At 41.5% G+C, this 27,911-nt stretch overlaps 1 protein-coding gene and 2 long non-coding RNA genes across 3 annotated transcripts in view; 1 reads left to right on the top strand and 2 right to left on the bottom strand.

The window, feature by feature from the left end:
• Positions 1 to 11,400: 11,400 nt before the first annotated feature.
• LOC146253693 (ras-related protein Rab-40C) overlaps positions 11,401 to 27,911 on the top strand; it is a 68,431-nt gene continuing 51,920 nt past the window's right edge. The window contains exons 1-2 of the mRNA XM_084676588.1: positions 11,401 to 11,980; positions 12,828 to 13,063. Of these exons, the coding sequence (XP_084532714.1) occupies positions 12,922 to 13,063 (142 nt within the window). The 5' untranslated portion in view covers positions 11,401 to 11,980; positions 12,828 to 12,921. The remainder of the gene's footprint in view (positions 11,981 to 12,827; positions 13,064 to 27,911) is intronic.
• On the bottom strand, positions 18,220 to 19,854 carry LOC146253695 (uncharacterized). Its single transcript, XR_014731650.1, has 4 exons — positions 19,450 to 19,854; positions 19,269 to 19,339; positions 18,508 to 18,610; positions 18,220 to 18,316 (listed from the first exon to the last, which is right to left on the bottom strand). It is a non-coding gene; the product is annotated as an uncharacterized LOC146253695 (long non-coding RNA).
• On the bottom strand, positions 22,734 to 25,880 carry LOC146253694 (uncharacterized). Its single transcript, XR_014731651.1, has 5 exons — positions 25,737 to 25,880; positions 24,830 to 24,878; positions 24,433 to 24,509; positions 24,151 to 24,305; positions 22,734 to 23,532 (listed from the first exon to the last, which is right to left on the bottom strand). It is a non-coding gene; the product is annotated as an uncharacterized LOC146253694 (long non-coding RNA).

Genomic DNA, 27,911 nt, shown 5'->3' with positions numbered 1-27,911 from the left:
AAATATGTAAACACCAGAAGACTATGGGCAGCTGGGGCAGCCGCAAGCACACCCTCACAATTTCCCCAGAAATTGTATGCTCTCTAGTTAGTTATGCGATTACTCAAACACGTCTACATGATTCTTTTTATGAATCGTTGTGCTCCACGGACAAAACTTGCACCATCATTCTTCTGCAACAAAGTGTCGCCGTGTCTTCCTGTATCAACCCTACTGCTGTATGTTTCATTCAATCGAAACATTGAATCCTACTAAGAAAGACGAGTAAACGCACTCAATGATAGGCTACATGTGCTACTCATATTACTATCCCAACTATAATTTCAGCTGTTAAAACTATAATATTCTTGTTACAACTAGCTAGCCTACTTCTTCTGTTTAACAGTTCAACTTTCAGTTTCTCCCGCATTGTAGGCTATTTAAGCTCTTAGCTTTGTTGATGCAGTTTAGCTTCCACACTGCCTCTTGAAATTGAACTATTTCTTCGATTGCTTCACAACGTTCAACCGTATTCTCCCGCATTGTATTTAAGCACTGAGCTTTGTTAGATCAGTATGGAGGACCAAACCTGCCATATTTACAAATGAATGAATGAATAAATAAATGTCCACATCCATGCATTTAGACATAACTAAATGCTTACATGTACTAATTAATGCACAATTGTCAATCAATATTACCTTATAATTTACATGTATTTATGTATTTATTTGTGTATTCATTTATGTATTCATTTATTTATCAATTCATGTATTCTTTCATTTATTCATTCATTTAGGGTGAATACTGGTAAAGCGGGACAATGGGTAAAGTGGGACAGTTAAGCTTTATAATTTTTATATTTACATGTATATGTTTCCATTAATAAAAATCAACACTGAGCTCATCCTAAGCAAGTATGTGATAAGAAAATATAGGTTGTCTGGCTATGACATCAGTTCCGGGGGGTGTGGCTTACCATATTCAACAAACTTGCAGTGATCGCGATGGTAAGTAAAAATACATAGCATTCTGAGGTAAATAATGTTAAGGTTATAAAAATAAAAAAAGTAATGGATTGTTTGTAATTGTTATATATTTTGTTATGGGATGTAATGGTGAATATTTTTTTACAAAATATTATTAATATTAATCATCTACTTTTTATAAAAATGCGATTTTGACACTGTCCCAGTCAGCCAATAGTGTATTGTTAAACTGGGACACGGTATTACAGGCAAACTGGGACATTCAAATGTAGTTCCCTTTTTATATACCCCTCATAAATTTAGTTAGTTAGCTAGATGCTAAATGAGTAAATATAGATATTTCAACCAAGATTGATTCAACTGACTATATTGAGCTAATTGCTAATATGCTAATATACGAATTAGCATAATACACGCTAGTTAGCATAATTAATTAGCCAACTTTAGATTGACTGAATATTATCATCATTAATATTAATCATGTATTTCAGAATCCAATAACAGAACAGAGGTCAGGGAGGAAGGGGAGGAAAGCAAAGAAGAATAAGCCAGGCCAGAAGCCAGGACAAAAGTTGAATCAATGGAGTCAGGATAGGATGAAGGGTGCGATAATGGAGTATAGGGAGCAGGTGGAGGCAGGGCAGGCTCCACAACTTCGCATGATTGCTCGTGCATGGAACGTGCCAAAAAGCACTCTACAGCGGAGGGTCAAGAATAATGTCCAAGGCTACAAACATGCTTCGGGTCACAAACCAGTCTTACCTTATGAGAGTGAGGCAGAGTTGGTTAGGCTGATTAAGACCCTTTCCAAGAGAGGTTTCCCACTTAGGAGAAAGGAGATCCAGTCGCTTGCCTACCAGTACGCAGAGGCAAACAACTTGCCTGGATTTTCAAAAAAAAAGAAGAGGGCTGGGCAGTACTGGTTCGAAAACTTCATGCGCCGAAATCCTGACCTCAGCCAAAGGAAACCTGAGGCCCTCTCTGCTGCAAGAGCAGCAGGGATTAACCCCATAACAATAGATACATGGTTCCATCAATATCAAGATCTCCTTACCGAGTTGGGAATCAAGGATGTGCCTTCCCACATTTGGAATTGTGACGAGACAGGAGTGCAGGACCATTTTCTGTCAGCTACTGTGATTTCAGAGGTGGGGAGTGCCTGCTACGAGGTCACGTCAGGCGAAAAGGGGGAGACGACAACAGCTTTGGCAAGCTTTAATGCTGCAGGGGACTACGGCCCTCTTTTGATCATCTTCAAAGCCAAGAGGCTAAAAGCAGAGTGGCTTTATAATGTTACCCCCAACACAGTGGTGAAGGTGTCTGATAACGGGTGGATAACAACGGACCTGTTTTTGGATTGGGGGAAGCAGTTTGTGGACATGCTCCCTAAGGATGACCTCAGACCACATGTGTTGCTGCTTGACGGCCACACCAGCCATGTATACAATGTAGAATTCCTGAGGCTCATGCAGTCACATAGGGTACATGTGGTTTGCTATCCTTCCCACACCACCCACTGTCTGCAACCAGCAGACAAGTCCATCTTTAAGTCCCTTAAACACCATTGGAATGAGGAGGGACGGAGCTTCATGCGGCTAACAGGAGGGAGAAAGCTCCTTAAGGCAGAGTTTTTTTCCATGTTTGGGAGGGCATGGAGGAGGGCAGCCACAGTCCAGACTGCCCAAGCTGGCTTCAGGGGGACTGGAATGTTCCCAGTAAATCCCATGGCTATACATCCCAATGTGTATGAGCCAAGTTTGACCACCGAAAGGGCACTGGAGCCTGAAGGAAGAGCACAAGATGAACAGCTGGAGTTGCCAGAGATGCGTGATGGGATTGGGGCAGAAGTATCTGTAGATACCACAAACATAGGCCAAGGAGAGGTGTCTTTCGCCACACTAATTCCCATTCCAAAGAGAGAAAGAGGCCAGACGAGAAAGAGGTCCAAACCACCCTCTTACCACCTAACCAGTGATGAACATTTCTCATACATTGCCTCCAAAAAACAAACCAAGACAACACAAAAACCAAAAACAAACAAACCAAAAAGAAAGATGGAGGGTACAAGCTCAGATGACCAGGGCATTTGCAGCATTTGTAAAGCCAAATTTGCTGATAAAAATGATCCCAAGAAGACAGAGGATTGGATCATGTGCATCGTTTGTGAGGACTGGTACCATGAGACGTGCGGCGAGGAGAATGGCATCATTGAAGATGGGGAGGCATTCACTTGTGCTGGCTGTTTAGACGCGTAGACTAACCTACTCTACAAAAAGCTGAAATTAAATTTTACCTGTGTGAAATGAGTTAGCCTATAAGATGAAATGTTTGTGAAGGTTCCTATGTTTTTATATGTAAATGCATATGAAATAAATGAAACTAAATAAAATATTGTGGGCAGGCAAGGGGGTGAAACTCCTGTCTGTTAAAAAAGGGATGTTAATATTGTTATATTGTTGTTTATATTGTTATAGTGTCATTAGGCCTACACTTTAATAATAATTTAATGTGTTTGAGTTGTGTCCCAGTTTGCCAATAAAGGTGTCCCAGTTTGACAGTACCGCCTGGAAAAATGTGGTTTGGGGTCAATGTGTGTTTGAGGAAGAGTCATCCATCTTGTGTTTAATGTTTCTGTCTTTTTTATTCTGTATAGTATAGTACAGCTCTTAAGCTATTTGAAAATAGTATCATAGGAGGGGCGTATACATTTGGATCATAATAAAAAATTGTGCAGAAGGTAAATTATCAGAAAGTGTCCCACTTTACCAGTATGCACCCTATTCATTCATTCCTGTATTTCTTCTTCTCAATATGTTAATGAGATGTGTCAATCAAAATAGGTAGGCGGTATTTGACACACCATTGGCTAATCGTTTTCAACACTTTGTATTAGATTATGTAGCCTTACATCCATCCTTGCTGTCATGGACAACATAGCCTACATGGACAGGCTGGCCGACCTTGTTGACAAAGATTTAATTCACCATACATGATATTTGGATAAACAAACATGTTATAAAGATTTTACTACGTTAGTTGCGGGCTCTAACTTAACACCCAACTGCACTACGCTGACCGGCCAACCATGTGTTTACCCCGATAAAAACGATATCCGATCAATTTTCAAAATGTAAACATTTAAAAATAAAAAAATCTTGATTGTTGATTGTCAAACCAACATATTTGTCCTGTGTTTAAGAGCGAGATAGACGATCTGTCATAGCCCCCAATCAAGCAGAAGAGAAATTTGTGAATATTGACGACACAAAGTTAATCATGGAAGATGAAAAGTAGCTTAGTCCTAAATATTTTACAAAGACTACGGCAACAAAAGCCAAACGTTGCCACGTTATGTTGGGAATGGGATGCCGTTGCGACGGTTGTTGGAGCAACAAGTTGCCTACATAGCCTGTAGCCTATGCCATGTTTATGTACCATGTCAGATTTACATGTATAAAAGGAAAGCTCAGAGAAGGTGAAAGGCTTGGTGACCGGCGTGGAGAAATGCACGTCTAGTGTGAACAGCATTGCGCCATTCGTAGCATATTGTGGCCCTCCAGGGCGCTTCTCAGCCAGTGTGTCCCAGGCGTTAGCTAGATTGAATCTATGGCTCTGGATTGATTGCAATGTCTGAACATCAGTTTCCACGCCTACTGGCCTCCTCTCATTGTCATATTGGGAACAATGAATGAATAAATAAATGAATAAATCAAGCAATACATACATAAATAAATACATACATACATGTAAAATATATGTTACTATTGATTGACAATTGTGCATGAATTCATATATATATTCGTTTATTTATGTCTAAATGCATGGATGTGGACATTTATTTATTAATTCATTCATTCATTCATTTGTAAAAATGGCAGGTTTGGTCCTCCATAGATCAGTGGTTCTCAACCTTTTTTCAGTGATGTACCCCTTGTGAAATATTTTTTCAGCCAAGTTCCCCCTAACCAGCGCAGAGCATTTTTGATTGGAAAAAAAGATGTATAATAGGCCTTAATACACAGCGCTATGCCATTGTAACGGATGTGTTCAGGGCACGAACAGGCACAACTCATGGGTGGGTTTTTATATTCATTTGCTCCTGCAGAAGACAATGAATCAACAAATTGCCATCTTATTTTCTCTCTCTTTGCACCTCAGCTTCCCTCAAGCAATACAAAATGTAGTGTTCATTCAACATTACATCACATATTTAATGCACACCAGCTACTAGCCAAGAGCTATTCAAATCTGACCAGAAAACATTTAGCAAATTAATGTTAACATCACGAAAAACTATATCCAGAGGAGATAACAGTGCCACCTAGAGCAGGGGTTCTCAAACATTTCAGCCGACAACCCCTAAAATAATGGTGCTAGTGACTCGCGACCCCCGCATCCACGGAGGTGGTTTACGTATACGTGGGAGTAAAAATAGGCCCTGGACTTTGATCCAGACCTGCCCACCAGAACCGGCCCCCGTATACGCCACCACAGCTGCCCTGCTAATGCATGCACATTCTGAGTTAGATGTGAAAAAGTGTCAAAAATGGTAAAACTTTGTGCGTAGCAAGTAGCAACCCACCTTCTGACTTCAAGTTTCAATGACTTTCCGTTACGTTAAATGACCGGACTACTTGTGGAATGATATGAAAGATGTGAATTAGAAGCACAAAACCTGTTGCCAATGACAGCGGTCATAAACTTTTAGCAGCGATGAATATAAAGAGATTACAGACCTGCGAACGCAGACATTTAACCTACATATGGCCCATACAAATCAACAGAACTTTTTGGAACATTCTGAAGAGCCGTATAATTAATATTTTCAAAAGATTTTTTTATGGATGCTAATGATTATTCATCTTTAAAAATCTCACGTACCCCCTGGACTGCCTTCACGTACCCCTAGGGGTACGCGTACCCCCGGTTGAGAACCACTGTGTTAGATGATACAGTTCAGCCTCCACACTCCCTCTTTTGTGTGAATCATACATTTTTAAAATTAATTTCAGCTTGCAGGTATTTTCTAAATTCTGTATTTTCAGCCATTTAAAAGAATTAATTTCATATTCAAATGCATTTTCAGCAGGAAATGCATGTTCTAGTTGAGTTAAGTTAATGTAGCTAGCTACATGCTATGGTAGCCTTCGGCAGTTCTGGTTTAGCTCAACAGCCTGCTAAACATGGCCGTCGTTCTCAACCATAGACTTCTCAACCATTCAAGTGCTAGCGCCGTCCATGCTAATCAGGGATGGCACTCTGATCAGCATCGCCGTCCATGCTACTATGCTCCCTCTAGCAACGGACGTCCATCGCCGTAGCATCGCCGTCCATACTCTATGCTCTATCGCTGGACGTCCCTGCTAATCAGAGACGGCACTCTGAACAGCATCGCCATCCGTCCATCCCTGCATAAATCAGCAGCCATCGCCGTTAGTCTATGGGCGTCCATATGGACGGCTATGACGCTCTCAGAGATTTAGCTCCTACTGCTTATCAAGGAGCTCAGAAATTATCCGGAGAAATTTAAAATTTACCTTAGAATGTCAGTGGATCAGATTGATGATTTGCTAGAACATAGGACATACACACACTATTGAAACAAACATTCAATACAACACAATTATTTTGAGTGCTATTATTAAGGTTCCTCCGTCAGGAACCTATTGTAATTGAACCTCGCCAAAACAGAACTTCTCATCATCCCAGCCAAACCCTCCATATCCCACGACCTCTCAATCACCCTGGGATCTGCGACGGTGACCCCCTCATCCTCTGCCAGGAACCTTGGGGTTACCATGGATGACGAGCTCTCCCTCACGGCCCACATTGCTGCGGTCTCCCGGTCGTGTAGATTCACCCTCTACAACATCCGGAAGATCAGGAGATACCTGTCTGAGCACCCCACCCAGCTGCTTGTCCAAGCACTTGTCCTCTCCAAGTTGGACTACTGCAACTCGCTGCTCGCCGGTCTCCCAGCATGCGCAACCCGCCCTCTTCAGAGGATTCAGAACGCGGGGGCCCGCCTGGTCTACAATCTACCCAGACGCTCCCACATTACCCCGCTCCTCATCTCCCTCCACTGGCTACCCATAACGGCCCGCATCAGATTCAAGACCCTGGTACTGACCTTCCGAGCAGTGAACGGGACCCGACTACATCAAGTCTCTCCTGCAGCCTTACACCCCCACCCGCCACCTACGGTCTTCTTCAGACAACCGCCTGGTGGTCCCACCGCTCAAGACCGCCCGGTCCCAACACAAGCTCTTCTCCTGCCTGGCCCCCCAGTGGTGGAATCAACTCCCCACCTCCATCAGAGACACAGACTGTCTCTCCACCTTCAAGAGAAGGCTCAAGACGCACTTGTTCCGGGAGTACAACGGTACGTACAACGGTACTTAGGAATGGTTTGCTGAACCCAATGCTAGTTTCCTCAAGAATCTCTTGTTGGTTAGCGGCATCTGATTTAAACTGTTGTATTTTCTGCAAAATATTCTATTTTAGTTAATCTTATTTTTATTTTTACTGCTGCTGCTTTTTCTTCAGGTACACTTGCACTTTGAGATTCATGTTGTTTAAATTGTAACTTGCTTAACTACATGCTCTTATGGTTCTTCCCTTTGGCACTTATTTTTTGGTTGTTCACAATGTGTGCTTCTTGTTTTGTCTACCCGCAATGCTTTGGGGCTATCTTGTTGTTATTATCAGTGACCTATGCACTTTGTAAAGCTCTCTCTTGGAAGTTGCTTTGGATAGAAGCGTCTGCTAAATGAATAAATGTAAATGTCAACAAATTGGCATCACAATTTATTGGCACACGAACCTATCACTTCATAACTGCTACCTCCAATCACTGTACATACTGTCCTGTCACTGAACATACTGTCCTGTCACTATACACACTTTCCTGTCACTGAACATACTGTCCTGTCACTGTACATTCTGTCCTGTCACTGTAGGCTACATATACGTTGACCCTAGCACCTTACTGTCATGTTTTTTAATATGGCATCATGGTCCTGGGGAAACTCTGTTTCGTTTGTACAACCAAAGATAATTGAAAATGACAATAAAATACACTTAACTTGAATAGTAACAACAGTTGTATATTGCCAACAAATGAGTTTGCACGTACATTAAGGAATGTTGACAGTGAAACCCAAGGCTGTAATCATAATACATATTGGGGAGGACACATCCCCTCCCATTATTCAAATCTGGTCAAAATGTCCCCCCCAATATATTGATATGAAAATATAAATGTGCTACGCTACGACAGGCAACCACTCACGCTGTCCGAAATTATCATGAAAAATGTAATTCGTTCCCCCCAATGTTGACTCCACGGCTACGGCCTTGGTGAAACCTAATCGTGCACAATACTGAGGCAACGCAATCGCAGTGCAAGGGAAGTTCACAAAACTCCAAGCCAGACAGCCAACCAGCCTGATATTACTGCATTTATTTGTCTCTGCACCCCTTTTTAGTATTGCAATTGTGAACACCAACTTCATACTAATAGGTAACTAGCTAATTAACATTGTATTTGATAGTAGCTCGCACGAGCATCCTTAGACCTAATTTACTTACGCAGGGGCGGTTTTAGGCATGGGCAGACCGGGCAGCCGCCCGGGGGGCATTTCTTCATGTCACGTGGGGGGGGCGCACGAGCATTTAAAAAAAAGAAATCTTTGCGCGGTTTTCTCTTATTTATCATTTCAGTTTGTGGGGAATTGGCATATTGCCGTCCCGTTCAGGGAGCTGCAGGCACCCCGCTTGCTGAGACGGTGTCATGCAGCATTTTCCTTCGTTTGCCGCTGCCAGGTAGTAGCGGTGCTCGTTCCGTGGGCTGTCATGGGGCGGCCAACGGGGTAGAGGGCGGCACAAGATTTATTCCTCCCGGGGGGGGGGGGGGGGGGGGAGGTGGAATTGATAAACTCACCCTAGGCGCACAATGTGCTCGGACCGCCACTGTACTTACGTATTAGTTGTTACAATTGTTGTCATAATTTCCCATCGGAGATTCAAGCAAGCAGACTTTAATTTTGGAAAACAGACGCTGATTGTGCCAAACCAGGCGTTCATTTTGTGTGGTTTGCTAGACACCTTTCAAAATTTGAGACAAAATGTACGTGTGTAAATGGCAACGTGTCACGTGACACGTTCAAAGCACGCATTTATTTAGACTCATGCTTTGAACGTGTTACGGTTCAATTCGAGGCGAAAAAGACTTGTTTGAAACGGCCCCGTCTCTACGCGTGGTTGAGACGGGGCCGTTTCAAACAAGGCGCAAAAGACACCGACTTTGCATGCCAAGTCGGCGTTAATTACACGTGGTTAACACATGGGGGCGTCTTAATACTTGCCCACTAGGCCTTCCATAAACCAGGCGTTAATCTTGTGTGGTTTCCTAGACACGTCTCAAAAAGCATGTGTTTATTTAGACGCGTGCTTTGAACGTGTCACGTGGCATGGTTCAATTTGAGGCAAAAAAAACTCTGACTTTGTATGAAACTCAGCGTAATGGACGCGGTCTTTGCATGCAAAGTCGGCATTAATTACACGTGGTTAACACACGGGGGCGTCTCAATACTTGCCCACTAGGCCTTCCATAAGAGGCGAGGGGTGGGTAGTTTGCGTGTACCAAGGTTGTTTTCATGGAGACAACCCTAAACCATCATTTATTGTTGTGGTGGCAGTTAGCAAGATTAAGCTGATTCGAAAATAATAATATGAATGGGAAAAGATGCCAGGAGGAACTGAAAAAGCTAGGTAAAAAAAAGAAAGATCTTTCACTTCATAGGTTCCTGCAAGGGTGGGATTCAGGGTTTTCTCAAAAGCCCTGAATTTCAGGTAAAAATGTGGGTTGTAATTTCCAGAAAACATGACAATATGAGTCCAACTTTGTGTTTACATTAGGCTACATAAAGCTCAAAAAACTATTTGCACTGAAATTAATGCAAGTTCTGACTTCAGCTCACATCAAAACATTCACTAGGTCCTAGGTACGGGTTAAGCCCCAAATGTTCAACGGCTCGGCCCCTAGTGGGGATGGGCTGGTTTTGGCCAGTACACTCCTGTGCTGAAAATGGGTCCCACTCTGAACCCTGATAATATAAACTATAAATATATATATATATACTCAAGGACATTCACAGAGCCCAAACTTGAACCTGATTGAACATCTCTGGAGAGATCTGAAAATGCACCGACGCTCCCCATCCAACCTGATGGAGCTTGAGGTCCTGCAAAGTAGAATGGGAGAAACTGCTTAAAATAGGTGTGCCAAGCTTGTAGCATTATACTCAAATACTTGAGGCTGTAGTTGCTGCCAAAGGTCCTTCAACAAAGTATTGAGTAAAGGCTGTGAATACTGTATACATGTAAGATTTTTGTTCTTAATTTTTGAAAATCTATTAAATATTAAACAAACTTTTTCCACTTTTTCATCATGGGGTTGTGTGTGTGTGTAGAATGTTGAGGGGAAAAATGATTGAATTCCAAAATTATACAATTTTGGAATAAGGCTGTAACAACGTGGTGTAATAGAGTGAAGCCCTATGAAAACTTTCCGGCTACACTGTATGACATGAAGTTTGACATTGATACAGACCATCAGACAATTGTCTACTTAATTCGACACAACAAACCAAGTGTGTTATATTATAGACTGTGTGGTAAATTTATTTGGTCCGTTTGTCATTTGCAGATTAAAGACTTTCAACATAATTTTCAACCTGGTCATGCATTGTTGACAGTAATGTTGATGCAGTTTGGCTACACGCCTATACATCAGTCAATAGATATCCATCTAATCAGTGGCGGATCTAAGGGGGGGCAAGGGGTGGCAGCTGCCACCCCAATAAAAAATACTGCCACCCCAATTATTTTTATTTTAATGCATTTAGCAGACGCATTTAGCAGACGCTTTTATCCAAAGCGACTTCCAAGAGAGAGCTTTACAAAAGTGCATAGGTCTCTGATCATAACAATGAGATAGCCCCAAACATTGCAGGTAGCCAAAACATGAAGCATACATTGTGAAAAAACAGTCCCAAAAGGAAGAACCACAAGAGCATGTAGTGAAACAAGTTACAATTAAACAACATGAACCTCAATATTCCCAGGGAAAAATATGATTTGTACATTACAGAACATTTCAATAAATAATATTAATGTTACTGTTGAATTTAAACTACAATGTTCTAGTCTAATCATTTCCCATAGGGAGTACTGTAGGCTACCCCCTACTTTGGGTTTGATTCGCCTCCAGGAGGCCACCCAACAACTTACTTCTGCCTCCCCATTGCCACCCCGAATGAAAATCTCTAGATCCGCCCTGCATCCAATGATCTTGGCGAATGGGCAGGACTTTGATTAGGGGGCGGGAATTGCGAGCGCCAGACATAGACAGCGCAGTGTGTAGTGTTCAATGACTCGAACGCTGTTGTGCATCGTTATCATGAATATGATTTAGCATGGAGAGAAATTGGAAGATGACACGGGCTGAGATTATAAAATACTTTTGCAATGACCTTTACTGTACGGTCAGGACTTGATAATATCCGTATCAATATTTGTCTGCAGGTTACAGCAAACAAGTTTTGGGTACAACCAGAGATTTTTTTTTTAAGTTGCACATTTGTCGGGAAGAAAGAAAGGGGCGTGAATTCAGATCTCGGCCGGGTGAAGTTATTGCCTCCTTCTCTGGCTTGGTCGGCTAGGTTTGTTGCAAGCTAACTAGCCTATAGCTATATTGACACAAGTTATTCACAGCTAACAATAGGCTACACAACTACCAAATGTAACCATATCATCAGATTTTTTAAATGGAAGTTTAAGAGTTAACATTTTCATTGAATCATCTAGTTGATTTAACTTGCTAGCCTGGCAAAAACCTGGTATTGCTGACTAGCTTTCCCTGTGAATTGTATGGCTTGACACTTGTCAGCTGGCGAAGTACAGTAGCTAGCTAGGCTACTAGTACTAGCTACCACCTCCGGTCTTGACAGGTACACTAGCTTCCAGCCAGATGTTTCAGCTATTGGTTACGGGAAATGTTTTGTGTTTTTTGTTGAATCGACTCTATATCTGTCTATCTTTGCTAAACTCTTTTGGGGATATAAGCACAGCTAGCTAGTACCGGTAGCAGTAGGAATCTGGCTAACGAAGGTTAGCTGGTATACGCCATTCGAACAATGAGATCGAACGGGACCCCAGGAGCTGTCCTACTAGCTAGTTTTGACCGGTGATGCGATCTTGATAGTTATCTATTAGTGTAAGCTAGCACGCAGTCTGACATTATCACAAAAATATGTACATTTTGTTCTCAAGAGTTAATACTGCCAAATTACACTTTCTTACAGTCTGTTACTAAGGACTACAACAGTTTGCCATCTATCTTTATTGTCTAGCTAAATGTATTAAAACTACTCTATCAATTTCAACTCACGTTTTGGCTGAACAAATATGAGGTGACTTGCTTTGTGCTGGTTATGTAGTTGGTGTATCACTCCTTAAAGTTGGAGCGTATTTATCTATTTATTCATTTTTACCTCCGCACCTATTGGAAGGATGTTTTGCTATTCAAACCCTCCACCCCATTCTCGAAGGCCAGCTTGTTCTACGTGGAAGTACATTTGACACATTAGCTATGTTTACCTTTTTCATGACATGACGCCCTGTTGTGAGATGAAATAACTTCACCCTGATCAACATTCAACTCTACTGGAACTAAACAGAGGATAAGAAGTTTACCACACACTCCTCCCTGCTAGTAAACGCCATCGTCAGACTGGTTCATGACATAACTTCCTTCTGGTTCTGAAACGTATAGTTTTTTTTTTGTTTTTTTTTAAGAACATTCTCTGCTTTCCTCACTGGGGCCCATCTGTACGTTCCCTCTCTGCCCTCTCCTCCTCCCACTTTGTGGGGGGCACCGAGGTGAGGGAAGATGGGCACCCAGGGCAGTCCGGTGAAGAGCTATGACTACCTTCTCAAGTTTCTGTTGGTGGGAGACAGTGATGTTGGAAAAGGAGAGATACTGGACAGCCTGCAGGATGGCTCTGCGGAGTCCCCTTATGCCTACAGTAGTGGTGAGACCAAAACATTTTTTTTTTTACATTCCAATGTTGTCATAACCAGGCCTATCACATCCCTACCTAGAAACATGTTTTTTTGCTCCCCAGCAATTTGCACGTGTAGGCTGCATGTTGACAGTTTGCGCTCCTCCTCTCCCGAATTTTAAGGCTGTTTTAATACAAACACATTACTGATAAATTGCAACTAAATCCGGGCGCACGCAACACTCGATGGGCGATAGATTGCAAAACCGATTTAATCTTGTCATAGTTGAAGAATGACAGTTTGGTGTGTAAAATAGACATACAGTGAACCTCTAAGTCCATTGAAACCTCTTTTCCTATAAAAAAAAAAAATCTTTTTGAAACGGCAACTCGCAAACGCTTTTGAAACAGTGCAAGTTGTGACGTGCAGCATCAACTTTGTCACGCCCCACAATGTACATTTACAAGTGATGGGAAGTTCGGATTATTTTACTGATTCGGTTCTTTGAATCTCGTTCAGTAAAATTAACTAATCTTTTTTCGAGTCATTTGTTCAAACTAACAAAACCAGTCAGAATGATGACTTGAGTGAATATCATTCACGTCTTACTAAAACAGAGGCCACACGAAAGGGAATGAGGAAATTGTTTCCTCTACTAAAAAATACAATGCGGATCACGTGAAAAAATGATATAAAGACTCGTAGAAAGACCGAGTCGGGAAATGAACGAATCGTTCGTTTCCTCTAGCTACCAGTACAGAGCCTATGCAGGTCAAGTGAAAAATGATCCAAAGACTTGTAGAAAGACAGTCGGGAAATGAACAAATAATTTCTGTTTACTTGGACGAGCCTATGCAACAGTCCCGATGCGCAGCCACAAGAAATTGAACGAATCACTCTTTGAGAGGACTCGTTACTCCCGAGTCCTTGCAAGGATTCGTTCAAAATGAACGAATCGTTCACAAACGACACATCACTAACATTTACCCACCCTTTGGTCAGACACTAGTTTAGCTGCGCGCTGCTCTGTGTACTTCCACACGAACAACACGTTTTTTAAGTATATTGAAAATGGACCATCGTAAATTCAGTGTTCCAGGCTGTACTGGTAATGCTGACATGCTGACTTTTTATAATCTTCCCATGGAACCAGACACTCTGCAGGCATGGCTGATGTTTATCTATGGGAAGATCCCTATAAAGTACGACACTAAATTATTACTTTGCTCGGAACATTTCACCAAAGACAGTTTTGAATGAAAACCTTGGACAATTTAAAGAAGGATTTGCTAAGCCGCTGTGGCTGAAAAGAGGTGCTGTTCCGACCGTATGCTCATCACAAACGCAAGCTGTAAGTATGATTTTGTCGCTAACAGTAGCCTATTAGCAATGCTAACATCTCCTGTATAGGTAGAATGCTAAATACGCTGAGAGGCAGTTAGAACTGAAACTGTACTGTACTGTAGCTAGTGGTATGTGTCAGTGGAGCGAGTGGTACATGACAGTGGCTAGTGGTACGTGCCAGTGCCTCTACTGGCACCTAGTGGTACATGCCAGTGCCTCCACTGGCACGTGACAGTGGCTAGTGGTACATGCCAGTGCCGCTACTGGCACCTAGTGGTATGTGCCAGTGGAGCTAGTTGTACGTGACAGTAGCTAGTGGTACATGCCAGTCTGAATGCCTCCGCTGGTACATGACTGTAGCTAGTGGTACGTGACAGCGCCTCCACTGGTACATGACAGTTACTGTTCTGTTGATAGTGGTACGCAAGTGTCTCGTGGCAGTTGAATTGGGTGTCTTGCAGCTTTTGTTTACTGTTATGTAGCCTAACTGCCCCATTTTAGAATAAGAAAACAGGCTATAAACTTTTATAAAAAAAAAAAAGTTAAACTGTTAACCATACTTTGGATGTCTCACTACAAGCTCACCATACAAAGTAGTCAATTTAGACATTAAATTGCATTTAGTGTAATGGTGTGACCGTAATGTGAAGCAGACTAGTACGCACGCAATGAATTTGTATCTAATTATTTTACTCAGTAACTGAATTGAAGTGTGCACATGAGCCACCGTTGTAGACTCTCCTAAATCTCTAATGCACATAGTTGTGTTGTTATCAGCACCTCCTAGTGGCGTATATCATTAATTGTAATAACTGAAGTCAATATAGGTAGTCTACGTTTGCATTTCGATACTCTGAGAAAATATAGTTGTTAATAATAGTTCAATATTTTCATATAAAGAACCATGTCAATAAATGACACCCTATGATTGCAAATGTACTTTCTGGGTATTATACATATTGGAAACTACAAACTCCTGGATACAAATCTGTTTAAATCACTCAGATATCTTTATCCAATTGAAGTTACATCATTTTAAAGTCGACCTGTGTCAAAAAGTGATATGGGAGAAAATATTTTTGTTTGTAATTACGTTGTGAATGGCAGTTTAAGTATAGGCTACATGAATAACTTCTCAGCAAGTTATTTAATTTATCAGTTGTTATGGGCTGCTGCAGCACTCAAAAGAGCAGGCAAACTGAGCATTTGATTCGACATGGCTTTAAAATCTTGCCTGCTGACATGTCCAAAAAACGTTGAAATTAACAGTTTTTCATAAGTAATCATATTCACATACCACTAGCTACTGTCATGTACCAGCTGAGGCACTGGCATGTACCACTAGCTACTGTCATAGACCACTAGCTACTGCCACGTACCACTAGCTCCACTGGCACATACCACTAGGTGCCAGTAGAGGCACTGCCACGTACCACTAGCCACTGTCACGTGCCAGTGGAGGCACTGTACAGTTTTGGTTCTAATCAACATATCATACCTTACTTAGCAAATGACTCTAGCTAGACTAGCTGTAGTCGGCATTAGAAGGGAAGCTTCCAAAAAAATAGCCAGAAAACAAGTCGCAGTCTAGCCTGTTGCTAATGCCTGTTTATTATCTATTTGAAAGAACTGGAGAAAGGCAGGTGCAAGATACAGGATACGTTAGCATTGCTAATAATTGTTGCGGTTGTGATGAACATAAGGTCTGAACGCACCTCTTTTCAGCAACAGCTTCATAGCAAATCCTCCTTTACATTGTCCAAGGTTTTCAAAACCGTCCTTGGTGAAATGGTCCGAGCAAATGTGTTATTGAGGGTCGAACTGCACAGGGATCTTCTACGGTAGAGCTACTACGGTAGAGCTGTATGGTATACATCAGCCATGCCCGTCGAGTCAATGTTAACAAGACTCTAGCTCATCTGCTTTTTATTAACGCTGATTTGCGAGGAATGCAAGAACAGCTAGATAGTGAATACACCTAGACTGTGGGTATGTAAACTAGTTTAGCTTGCTAACGCAAGAGCATAGGTATAATGTGTGATGATTTAGTTTATTGGCAATGGGGCTAACGTTTTGTTCCTGACTGTGTTTCATTTGAATATATAATCCGTCTTACATGTAAATCTACAATTCACGATGCATGTTTGTCCAGATCTTTCTCAGGTTATTTTTCAGCAAGATATCTAGCTACAGTAACTGAAGCTGAGTTGAATCATCATATAGTTTGGTTGATGCTAAGCTGTAAAGTTCTACCCACCCAAGTTGATCCAGTTTGCTTTGACAAAAGTGGAAGTGGAAGTGGAAACAACTAATTTCAGATGATATTTAGTCAATCTGTTGAAAACAGTGTTGTGTAGACATTACATTTACATTTATTCATTTAGCAGACACTTTTATCCAAAGCGACTTCCAAGAGAGAGCTTTACAAAGTGCATAGGTCACTGATAATAACAGCAAGATAGCCCCCAAAGCATTGCGGGTAGCCAAAACAAGAAGTACACATTGTGAACAACCAAAAAATAAGTGCTAAAGGAAGGAAACCATAAGAGCATGTAGTCAAACAAGTTACAATTAAACAACATGAAACTCTAAGTGCAAGTGTACCTGTAGGAAAGCAATAAAAATAGGATTAACTAAAATAGAAAACAGTTTAAATCAGCTACCACTAACAAACAAGAGCAACAGTCTAAGCAAGAGTCATTGTGATCCTTGAGGAAACCAGCGTTGGGTTCAGCAAACCATTCCTAAGTACCGTTGTACTCCAGGAACAAGTACGTCTTGAGCCTTCTCTTGAAGGTGGAGAGACAGTCTGTGTCTCTGATGGAGGTGGGGAGTTGATTCCACCACTGGGGGGCCAGGCAGGAGAAGAGCTTGTGTTGGGATCGGGTGGTCTTGAGCGGTGGGACCACCAGGCGGTTGTCTGAAGAAGACCGTAGGCGGCGGGTGGGGGTGTAAGGCTGCAGGAGAGACTTGATGTAGTCGGGTGCAGTCCCGTTCACTGCTCGGAAGGTCAGTACCAGGGTCTTGAATCTGATGCGGGCCGTTATGGGTAGCCAGTGGAGGGAGATGAGGAGCGGGGTAACGTGGGAGCGTCTGGGTAGATTGTAGACCAGGTGTGCCGCTGCGTTCTGAATCCTCTGAAGAGGGCGGGTTGCGCATGCTGGGAGACCGGCGAGCAGCGAGTTGCAGTAGTCCAACTTGGAGAGGACAAGTGCTTGGACAAGCAGCTGGGTGGAGTGCTCAGACAGGTATCTCCTGATCTTCCGGATGTTGTAGAGGGTGAATCTACACGACCGGGAGACCGCAGCAATGTGGGCTGTGAGGGAGAGCTCGTCATCCATGGTAACCCCAAGCCCAGCTAACACAGTTACGTTGCCCTTACGTTGCCGCAACGTCACTCGTTGACCAAACTTGAAAGTGAAAGACGCCATGAGGTAACGGCAACGTCACCAAATCACGTTGCCAGTCCGTAACCGCAACGTTGTGGCAACGTTATTTTCCGATGTTGCCAGTCTGCAACCGCGACCTCCTAGCAACGTAATTTTGTGACGTTGCCAGTCTGTAACCGCAACGTCGTGGCAACGTTATTTTCCGACGTTGCCAGTCTGTAACCGCGACCTCCTAGCAACGTAATTTTCCGACGTTGCCAGTCTGTAACCGCGACCTCCTAGCAACGTTGTTTTGTGACGTTGCCAGTCCGTAACCGCGACTTCCTAGCAACGTAAGACCTCATATGCCCAAAATGCTACTTGTTCTTGTATAATAGGCTACATGGTAGCCAACTTTAGGAGGACTATGTTTGTGTGATGTGTAGCCTAACTCAAGCATAAACAAGGCAGCATTTCCATGTAACATTCAGTCATTTTATTTCAAACAAAGTGCCAAACAGTGAATTAAAATCTTCTGCCAGTCTCCACTACAGGTCCTGTCTGTTGGCCCTGACAATGAAGCACAAAATAAGTTAGTGTCCTATCAACATAATTGCATGTGCAAAAGGGGCTATACAAGTCATAAAAAAATCACATCTAGAATAATATACTTCATCAAAAAAAGATTATGGGATTCTAGTTTTTTGTCACATAGCCATGTGAAAGGTTGGATATGGAAGCTGCAATCATGATTCATTCACCTGGCTTGTTTTGAATGGGCTGCCGGGGCGTGTTTGAGTGTGTCCGCTATGAGGAGCTCCACAGCCTTCTCTCCTAGTCCCGTCTTCCACTTCATCACAGCATCTGCAATTAGAAGTCATGAACTTATTGTTAGCACCAATTTGAACGTTGAACGCTGCGTGTAAGCCATAGTTCACGGCATCTCAAAACACCTACCACTCTTTCGGAACTCCAGCATCTTAAGGCGCTCCTCAAGGTCTTGGAGCCTGTGTTTGGGCCACCTGTAGGTCCATCACTGGCACCTCCTCAGCCTGTCTGCCCTGTCGTCGCCTGAATAGGAGAGCCTCTCGCTGGTTCTCCTCCAATGTCTCCATCTTCTGGAACATAAATCAAATCAAATGTATTTGTATAGCCCTTTTTACACGCAAGCATGTCACAGAGGGCTTCACATATGCCCATAGAACTGCCCCTCAACCAACCTAAACCCTCAAGGATGAGGGTTAAACTGTAATGTGTCTGTCAGTAAAGACAAGTAAAACAAGTTTACAAGAGTTAACATGATTGGCATACACTGTAGTTCTTCTAGATTAGTTGTAACATTGATGTAAATAACACCTGTTACCTTGAATGGTTGTATACAAAGCATTAGTAAGACAACGTTTGTTGTTTTGACAAATATGTATCCCCCTGCCACGATCAGAACAACGAACATTGTAAGTATGCCTTACAATGAGTTGGTAATGCGATTGAGAAGCTTTGAGTGTCTTATATTTGCACTTGCCTGGCTGCCAGCTGTTTTCCTGGACCCCATATGGGTTCTCCTCCACCATACCAGAGTTGACACCTAGGGGTCTGGTGATGCAAAAGTTTTAAGTCATGTTTTGCTTCAAAACATAACCTTTAGGGTTGCCATGGTTCATACAATTATTGTCACTGTTAGAAACGGTCATTCATTACTTTACCATAATTTCCCAGGGACACAGTGCTGGGCCGTGTGACGGTGGTAGGATACTCTGTACAGAAATGAAAGTGGAATGTAGTTTAAGTACATAGTATTAGCATCGCACATGTGTGATCGTTCGAAAGCAGGGCCCCACAGCGTAGCGTCGCACATGTCTGATTCTGAACATTACAACCGACTATTTTCCGATAGACAAACAATGTGACAAACACTATAGTCGTCGTCGTCGTCGTCATCTGCCGCTTGTCCGGGGATCGGGTCGCGGGGGCAACGACCTAACACTATAGTATGGCTTCAAAATGTACAATTAGGAGGCTAACAAGTAACACTAGCAGGTAGGAGCATTGCTACGAGTATTATGCTAGGTTGCAAAGTAACGGAAGCTAATTAAAGCTACCTAGCTGCCGTTTTGGAAAAAACTCACTCGTAGAAGCGTCGGAAATATTTAGAACTCACGCATCTTAAGGTTAAAACGAATAAACTTATCCAAAAACAGATGTCATTTACAAATTGGAAGAATTAGTGACATGATACTTTTATAGACGCCATTCATGACCGACTGATCAAAACGTGATCAGCCACGCGCTAGCTCCACGTGTCTTTGAAAATCCAGGGTTAAATAAACTATTTCGGACAAGGTTTTTTCTAACAGTTATGAACGTTTATTTTCACAGATTCTTTTGTGGGTGATTTGTGAGATGCTAAACTTTGATGCATGTATTTTCAGTATCTAAACATAACTTTCTGGAGGGTTTAGCCTTACCTCTACAGTACATTATACTAGCTTTACTACTAGCTAGTAGCTAGCGAAATCCTAAAGTAAACAATGTGAATCTGAAACAGATAACCAGGCTAAATAGTCTAAATTTCAAACCTATACGTAATAGCATGCTACATCCAATTTCAGAAAATATGTTTATATATTTAAATCTATTTCTGTAAAGAAACTCCCCTTGAAGTAGCTAATTTCCAGTTGAAATCCATACGTTCAGTTGGAATCCCTGCAAACTCTTTTCTGAAATCCCAGTTTCAGAGATGCGTTGAAATGGGCGTGCGCAAAGTTGTTGCTCAAGGGCAGACTGAGCAAACCTAGGTTTGCTAAGGAAGAATTGTAATATTCTGTGATGACTTGTCTTTGGAAATTAAACTTAAGAATCGCTTGCCTTTTGGTCACATTTAACAATTTTGTATTACAAAATGATTGCAGCTCAAATTTGCATTGTGTGTCACACAGCTTTGGTGTGCTGGACAAAGAATGTTTGCTTAATCATGTTACACATCACACATTGATTGCTTTTGTACATGTAAAGAATGAAAGACTTATACTTTAATATAGGCCTAAGACTAAGAATATAAGAATTATATTCCAAATTCAGTCTTTTATTTATTAAAGCTGTGTTCCTGCATATTAGAAAATTGATGACCATGCTGGGGCTGAGCTGCACATGAATTACATACATTGTCAACATTTATAAGTTCTGGGTGCAACATTTAATATTGTGTGATTGAAATTCATGTAGACTATTGCTACATTACAAAAGTGTCAGAACTGAGAGCAGTCCAGTGTGATCTCTCCATGGATAAACCACTGCACTCGAGATCCGTTGTCCTGCGACCAAAGAGCGACTTCGGCAACTTAACCCATGGTACCAAAATGAATGTATCCAGCCGACCAAGGGACAACGTCACGGCAACGTTGTCCACGGGACCAAAATAACAGTATCCAACCGGCCAAGGTACGACGTCGCGGCAACGTTGTCCACGGGACCAAAATTAACGTAACCAGCCGACCAAGGTACAACGTCGCGGCAACGTTGTCCATGGGACCAAAAAATAACGTAACCAGCCGACCGAGGTACAACATTGCGGCAACGTTGCCCACGGACCTAAAAATTACGTTACCAGCCGACCAAGGTAGAACGTTGCGGCAACGTTGTCCATGGGACCTAAAAATGACGTTACCAGCCGACCAAGGTACGACGTCGCAGCAACGTTGCCCACAGGTCTAAAAATAACGTAACCAGCCGACCAAGGTACGACGTCGCGGCAACGTTGTCCATGGGACTAACTGGCAACATTCCTTTTATAACGTTGCTACGAAGTTGCCACGACGTTGCCAGAAGGTAACGTCGCGGGTTACCAACTGAGCACCTACTGGCAATGTTGCCGCAACGTCATGTGTTAGCTGGGAGGTTCCTGGCAGAGGATGAGGGGGTCACCGTCGCAGATCCCAGGGTGATTGAGAGGTCGTGGGAGATGGAGGGTTTGGCTGGGATGATGAGAAGTTCTGTTTTGGCGAGGTTCAGCTGGAGGTGGTGCTCGGTCATCCAGGCGTAGATGTCTGCGAGACACAAATGTATTTGCACGTTTTTATTTAAAGTCTCCGTCTCCACCTTCGGTGTTTCAGTGGCCGTGTTGCGTTTCTCTTCCGCAGCTTCACTCGCTGAAAACCAAACAATCAGCGCGCAACTCATCTAAATATTAATGAGCATACCATAAAAGGAGAAAACCTAGCATTTTTTCCTGGGAACATTTTAGAGGATGTATCAGGGGGCATAGACCAGCACCCGGGCAATTTTCCGCCCAAACAATGTTACATACTCTATTTGGAGACCTTAAGGAACAGTGTGAAATACCCCAAAAACCCAGTCAATTGCCCCTTTAAACACTTATATTCTGAGAATCTTTTATGACTGGGAGCTAAAGGAGTCTGTGTTTGTGCTATTGATGAAGACTAGACACTGAAGTTGGAGTGGTAGATGGCTATAATACAACATTTCAACAATATAGAAGCTGTTACAGCGCAGAGCTGTTTTTGACTTCACAGACCCCAGAACAAGACCTGTACATGGGGGTGTACAAGCTTCTGCTTGCGGAATGAATATTCTGTGACACGTTTGACATAACTTGAGAGGCTTGTCTTTTTTCATGTGGTGTGCCAGGTATATAACGACTCGCATGCTATATCCTACCGCCTTGCTCCCCGGCCCCCTTGTGGTATTCTCATCTCATGCCCATAACATTACGCCATTAATTAGATCCAGTTACATGACATCTTCCTCCTTTTGAGTTGTAGGCTAATTAACAGCATAGAGCTAACAGTGTGCAGCATCTCTTCTTAAAGATGCTGTAAACTGGAATAGAAAATTTGTTTTTAAGTTCATCACACCACAGAAGAATTTGTTGTTAACTACCCATCCAAATTTGAATGAAAAAACAGAGTACACTCAAAAAAATAACTCATTGGATGAACTCAATTTAATTGTGGGCAGGATTTCCATCCAAAAACTATATGTTGCCCCGACTCATTTTGATCAAATACGGCTGAAAGGAAATAAGTACATTAACTCAATGAAATTATTTTATGTTTGTCTGAAGTAAAATCCCTCATCAAGACACACAAGAGACTAAACCTGGTTGGTGTTTTTATTGAAAATGTGTACACACTAAGCAGGATAAGATTGGACTTTTGCTAGAAATCCATGGGATCTATTACGTCGAAAAAACAAAAGATCAGGAAATGTTATAAAATGGTCAACAACATAAGGTATGCCTGAAAAAATAAGGACAATGTTGCCTTTTTATCCAAACTAGATATCCCCCCAAAATAAAAAAAGTGCAGCTTAACCTTGTTAAAGAATTTCAAAATTAATATCCATCAAAACACCTAACCAAAAACCACTTCTTAAGTACATGTACCATCTCAGGCAAAGAAACACAGAAAAAGGTAGGTCTAACATTAATGCACTAATAATGGACATAGTTTTTTTTTCTCTTATGCAAACAGTTAGATTTTTATCTGCTGTACCTTTGCATTCAGCTTGTGCCCATCCAGATTCATTATGACCTTCTGGAAAAATTCAAAGATGTACTTGAGATTGTCTGGAAAGCTCAGATCAAGGGCATAAATGAGCCCAAACAGCATGACGAACCCCACAATGACACTGCCCACATTGCTCAGGACTTTGATGCCTTCGATCACAATTCCCACATTGTCTGGCTCTCCATCCGCATCTCATCGGATCATGTAAATCCCCATGACTGTGTTTTCGATGTCTTTCTCTGCATCTTCAGTAGCGGAGGCCTAAAAAACAACACAAACACAGGACTTGTATTAAGTAAATGCCACACGCCACAAACAATATACAATCAGACGGTCAATTATTTGGTTATTGGGATTAATTACATGTGATTTCCCAAATCATATTTGAGTGCACTTGCTAGCCTGTCCCATATGCTGAAAGACATTGGTAGGGATAGTATGCTATAGGATGTTCTCATTATAAATAGTGTGCCTTGGGAAAAATAAATGTGGGTAACACTATGATGCTACATGTGGAACATCAATGTTAGACTTAAAAGATATTCCTTGAAGAAAACATCTGGATCTTCATTAAGGTAAATGACAAGGCTTCTCAGGACACACTCTCCTGGTGTTGATGTCACACTAAAATAAGGACAGAATTTAGTGACTGTGGCACAGATAGGAGAGTAGTTGTCTGTAGACAATAAGGTCATGTCTATTGAGATCAGACACCTTACTCCTAAATGCCCCAAACTAGCCTAGCATGATTTACACAGCCATTGGTGAGTGGGTAAATGAAATGCATAAAGTATAGTGCTTAAGAGACCAGTGATGGACAAGTAAACCTTACAATAGCTACAATTTAATGAAAAGGATGTTATATGCATTTCTACTAACCAAATCTATGATTGCCAAAACGTCTTGATCTTTTTCCACTTCACTCCTCCTTTTTTCTTGAAGATCTCGATCAGCTTGTTTGAGAAGTGGTCCAGCTGTGACATGAACTTTGATTGCAGTGGTTTGATGGTGATCCGCAAAAACTTTGCATTCACCTGAAACACATTCAAACAAAATACCTACATTTGTTTTTTTGTGAGATATAATAATTACCACATAAGTATACAGGATTATTGGAAAATTCAAACAATATATTGTTAACACTTGTACACATTTACTTACTTCACACTGCATAAACAGGGCAGGCCATCTGTTTTTGAACTCTGCAACCATGGGACTCTGCTCAAATCTCTCGTCTTCTGTGGGAGAATGTTTTTCCCATTTTTGTTTTGATCACCCATGGACATGGAACCGTTTCCATCATGCCTGAGATGTTGATTTATGTGTTTTAAAATAATCTCTTTCTGTTGCTAGGTCTATGTATGAGCACACATGACACTGGAATGTAGATAATTCTACTTGCTCTGAAGTTTGCTGTTTACTATGACTCATGTATGTGTGAATTAGTAGCTTGCTCCATGTATTAAATGTACATGGGCAATCAGTGTACGGACATGGATAGCAATAACTGCCCCTAACATGCCCATGAGATTGCCTGAAATGTTGCAACAACAAATACCTGGTCGATTGTTCTGAAACGCTCTCCTTACACCGCCACATTCATAATCCTGAAAAAGATTAAAAAAGACAATTGGCATACATTACAATGCGATACAGGGATGCATGAAACAGTGATACAAATCAGTTTGTATCAGCATTGAACAAGTAGTATTACTTAATTTTCACTAGGAAGTTGCCTTTCCTTGGTAACGCTGATTTAACTTTAGAAGATAAGTATGTTAGTTGTAGTAAAAAAAACTCTTACATTTCCTTAAATGGGGTACTGTAAGAATAGGTCACACTATAACATATTATACTTCACAAGTGAGAAATCGCAATGGTTACGGTCACACCTGCTGCATGCAATTTTAGTGCACAAATCCAGACCGAGCTTCTAAAATGTGCATTAAATATTTTACTTAAGTGCCGGGCTAGCTAGCTGCAACTACGGTACAAGTGAATGTAATTTGGAGGACAAATCGACAGACCAAGCAAAAAATATGATTAAAATATTTTACATCAAGTATAGTAGGCTAGCTAGGTAACTGCCACCATGATACATGTGTGTGCAGAGGACAAACCAACTAACTGAGCTTCCAACCTAATAATGTGCTTGAAATATTTTACTTCAAATAGTGCCGAGCTAGCTAGTTGCGAATACAGTACACGTGGATGTAATTGTGCAGGACAAATCAACAGACCAAGCTAAAAAAAATCAGCTTTAAATATTTTACCTCAAGTACAGTAGGCTAGCTAGCAACGACGACGATACACATGCAGCTAGCCTGCTAACTCAGACTTGTCAAAGTGAAAACGGTGCAAAATTAGCATTACCTAATGGTTGTTGCACAAATGTAGGTCAGTATTACGAAATGCACATCATGCACGTAGCGAAGCACATAAACTAATACAAAACTAATACATACCAAAGAATGAACTTCCCCACCTGCAGTCAGTGTCTCTTGCCATTAGGAAATGTGCTCATAAAAGGCGGTGAGAGATGAGGGGTGTGACAGTTGTCTCGCACATGCGCCAAGGGTGGTTTCTCAACTAAGCTAATTTATTTTGCGTTGATCTAACCTAGTTACATCTCCTAGGTGAAACTATTCATACATTTTAAGTTACACCCAATAAATTAACATACATACTTAAATAAAATAAATGTGTCAGATCTAAGAAGGGCTTGAATCATTTTAGTGAAATTAGGCTTTGAAAACGTGAGAAAATCAGCAGTCTTCTCTGCTTGAGACTGGGGGGACGTTTTTCCTAAGGAGCTGAAGCTTTGCCCCCTCAAAATGTTATTGATTTAGCAATCAATCACATAGACCTTATATTTGTAAAACTGGCCTTTGTATTTCGTTAAAGCTACAAATCCCCCCCAAATAGTTCAGTTTACCTCCAGGGCTGTAAAGTCTCTGTCGTTCTTTTCTAGCTAGGGCAGTTGTCTGAGCTGGTGATAAGTTTCTTTTGAAATCACAGTGAAATCGGCACCAGTATCGATTTTAAAAGAGAGAAGTGTCTAACAAACTTTCAGTTTTACTGTCCAAGGTGTAGTGTCGTTGTCTGAGATGTAGGTGTACGCTTTGACTTTACCTAAAAAATATCTATCAGACTGATTGGCATCCTGTTTCGCTATGTCAGTTAATTTACTTTGGCAGAGTGACACACAACAGCAAAATGTGCTATTTTCTGACAATTCCTGCATTGTGCAGTTTTAGCTGGACACTGAGAGTGTTTGTTGTCCTTTCCACCCCTTACGGAAAGAAAATATATTTACCAATATATGATTTGAAATACATTTTTATTAGTGCTGTCAAACGATTAAAATATTTAATCGAGATTAATTGCATTAATGTCATAGTTAACTTGCGATTAATCACAATTAATTGCACATTTTTATCTATTTTAAATGTCCTTTGATTTCTTTTTGTCCCTTGATTTCTTTTTTTCTTATAGTTCTTTCAGCAACTCTCTCCGGTCGTTTCATGCAGCCGCATCCGATGTCAAACACACCTATTTTCTCTTGTGCTGTATAAAGTTGCTCTCACTGCTAGCTATCTAGATGTTTCCTTTCAAAATAATTTCACACATCCGCTGTCAGGACTGAGATGAGTGATTATCAGATTGCATTAAAATATGTATGTATTAAGGTTGGCCACTCTGAAGAATGTACACTGCCTGCTTCATTTGATCTTGATAGGCATTCTGCAGCAAACATAAAAAATAAACCCACTTTTTATTAATTAAAACTACTAAAGCATAATAATGCACCTTAAATACAAACCTGAGCAAGGACAGAAATTGCTACTGAATCAACAGACGTGCAATTTAGCTAGTAGGGGAAGAATACATACAACGAAAATCACCAGTTAACTTGATTTAAACTTGCAAGGACTATAGACTTATACAATAACAGGCTCACATAAACTGACAACATAAGTTATAGGCTACGATTTACAGTTCTCAAAGACGCACACACGCAATCTCAATTGCGGTGTGAAGGGCGTGTCCTTGCAATTCTCCGACATGCACTCTAACAATCACTGCTGATAAGACGGCCAAAAATGTTGTACAGCCTGATTTCTGATACCGTGGCAGCAGAAATTTGCTATAGAGGAAACACTGCACTATATATTATCATTCCAGGTTAAGAATACCAATGGAGGCTGCGTTTGAAATCATAAATCAAACTTTTGTCAGCATATTGAGTGGAAATTCTATTTGCATTTCTACAGATGTATTTGTGCACGTCAGGCTGGCCCTCGCAGCGGAATGACAGTTCAGTGGCCACTCTGTCCATTCGCGCACCTCACAGTTGCGTATTGTTCAGACAAGAAGACACGCTTATCAACTCGATTACTATTGATCAGAACGGAACGAGGGTTCGGCTGTAGCCTGCTTGAAACATACTGTTGAGAACATATTCGTTGACATGCATTGCACGCATTTTTTTTCTTTTCATTGCAGACTTTTTTTGCCTTTGGCGCTTGGGATTTGTCATTGGCGCTAAGGAAAACGGCTTTGGCGCCTGCCAACATTTTCTCTATGCAGGAAAAGCCCTGGGTATATATCACGGTATAGTAATTGATATAGTAAATGAA

Source organism: Hypomesus nipponensis, chromosome 17 (assembly GCF_054491055.1).
Source record: "Hypomesus nipponensis isolate SF chromosome 17, ASM5449105v1, whole genome shotgun sequence".
NCBI classification, from domain to species: domain Eukaryota; kingdom Metazoa; phylum Chordata; class Actinopteri; order Osmeriformes; family Osmeridae; genus Hypomesus; species Hypomesus nipponensis.
Note: the sequence above shows the minus strand (reverse complement) of the source record. Positions and strands in the feature narration are given on the sequence as shown.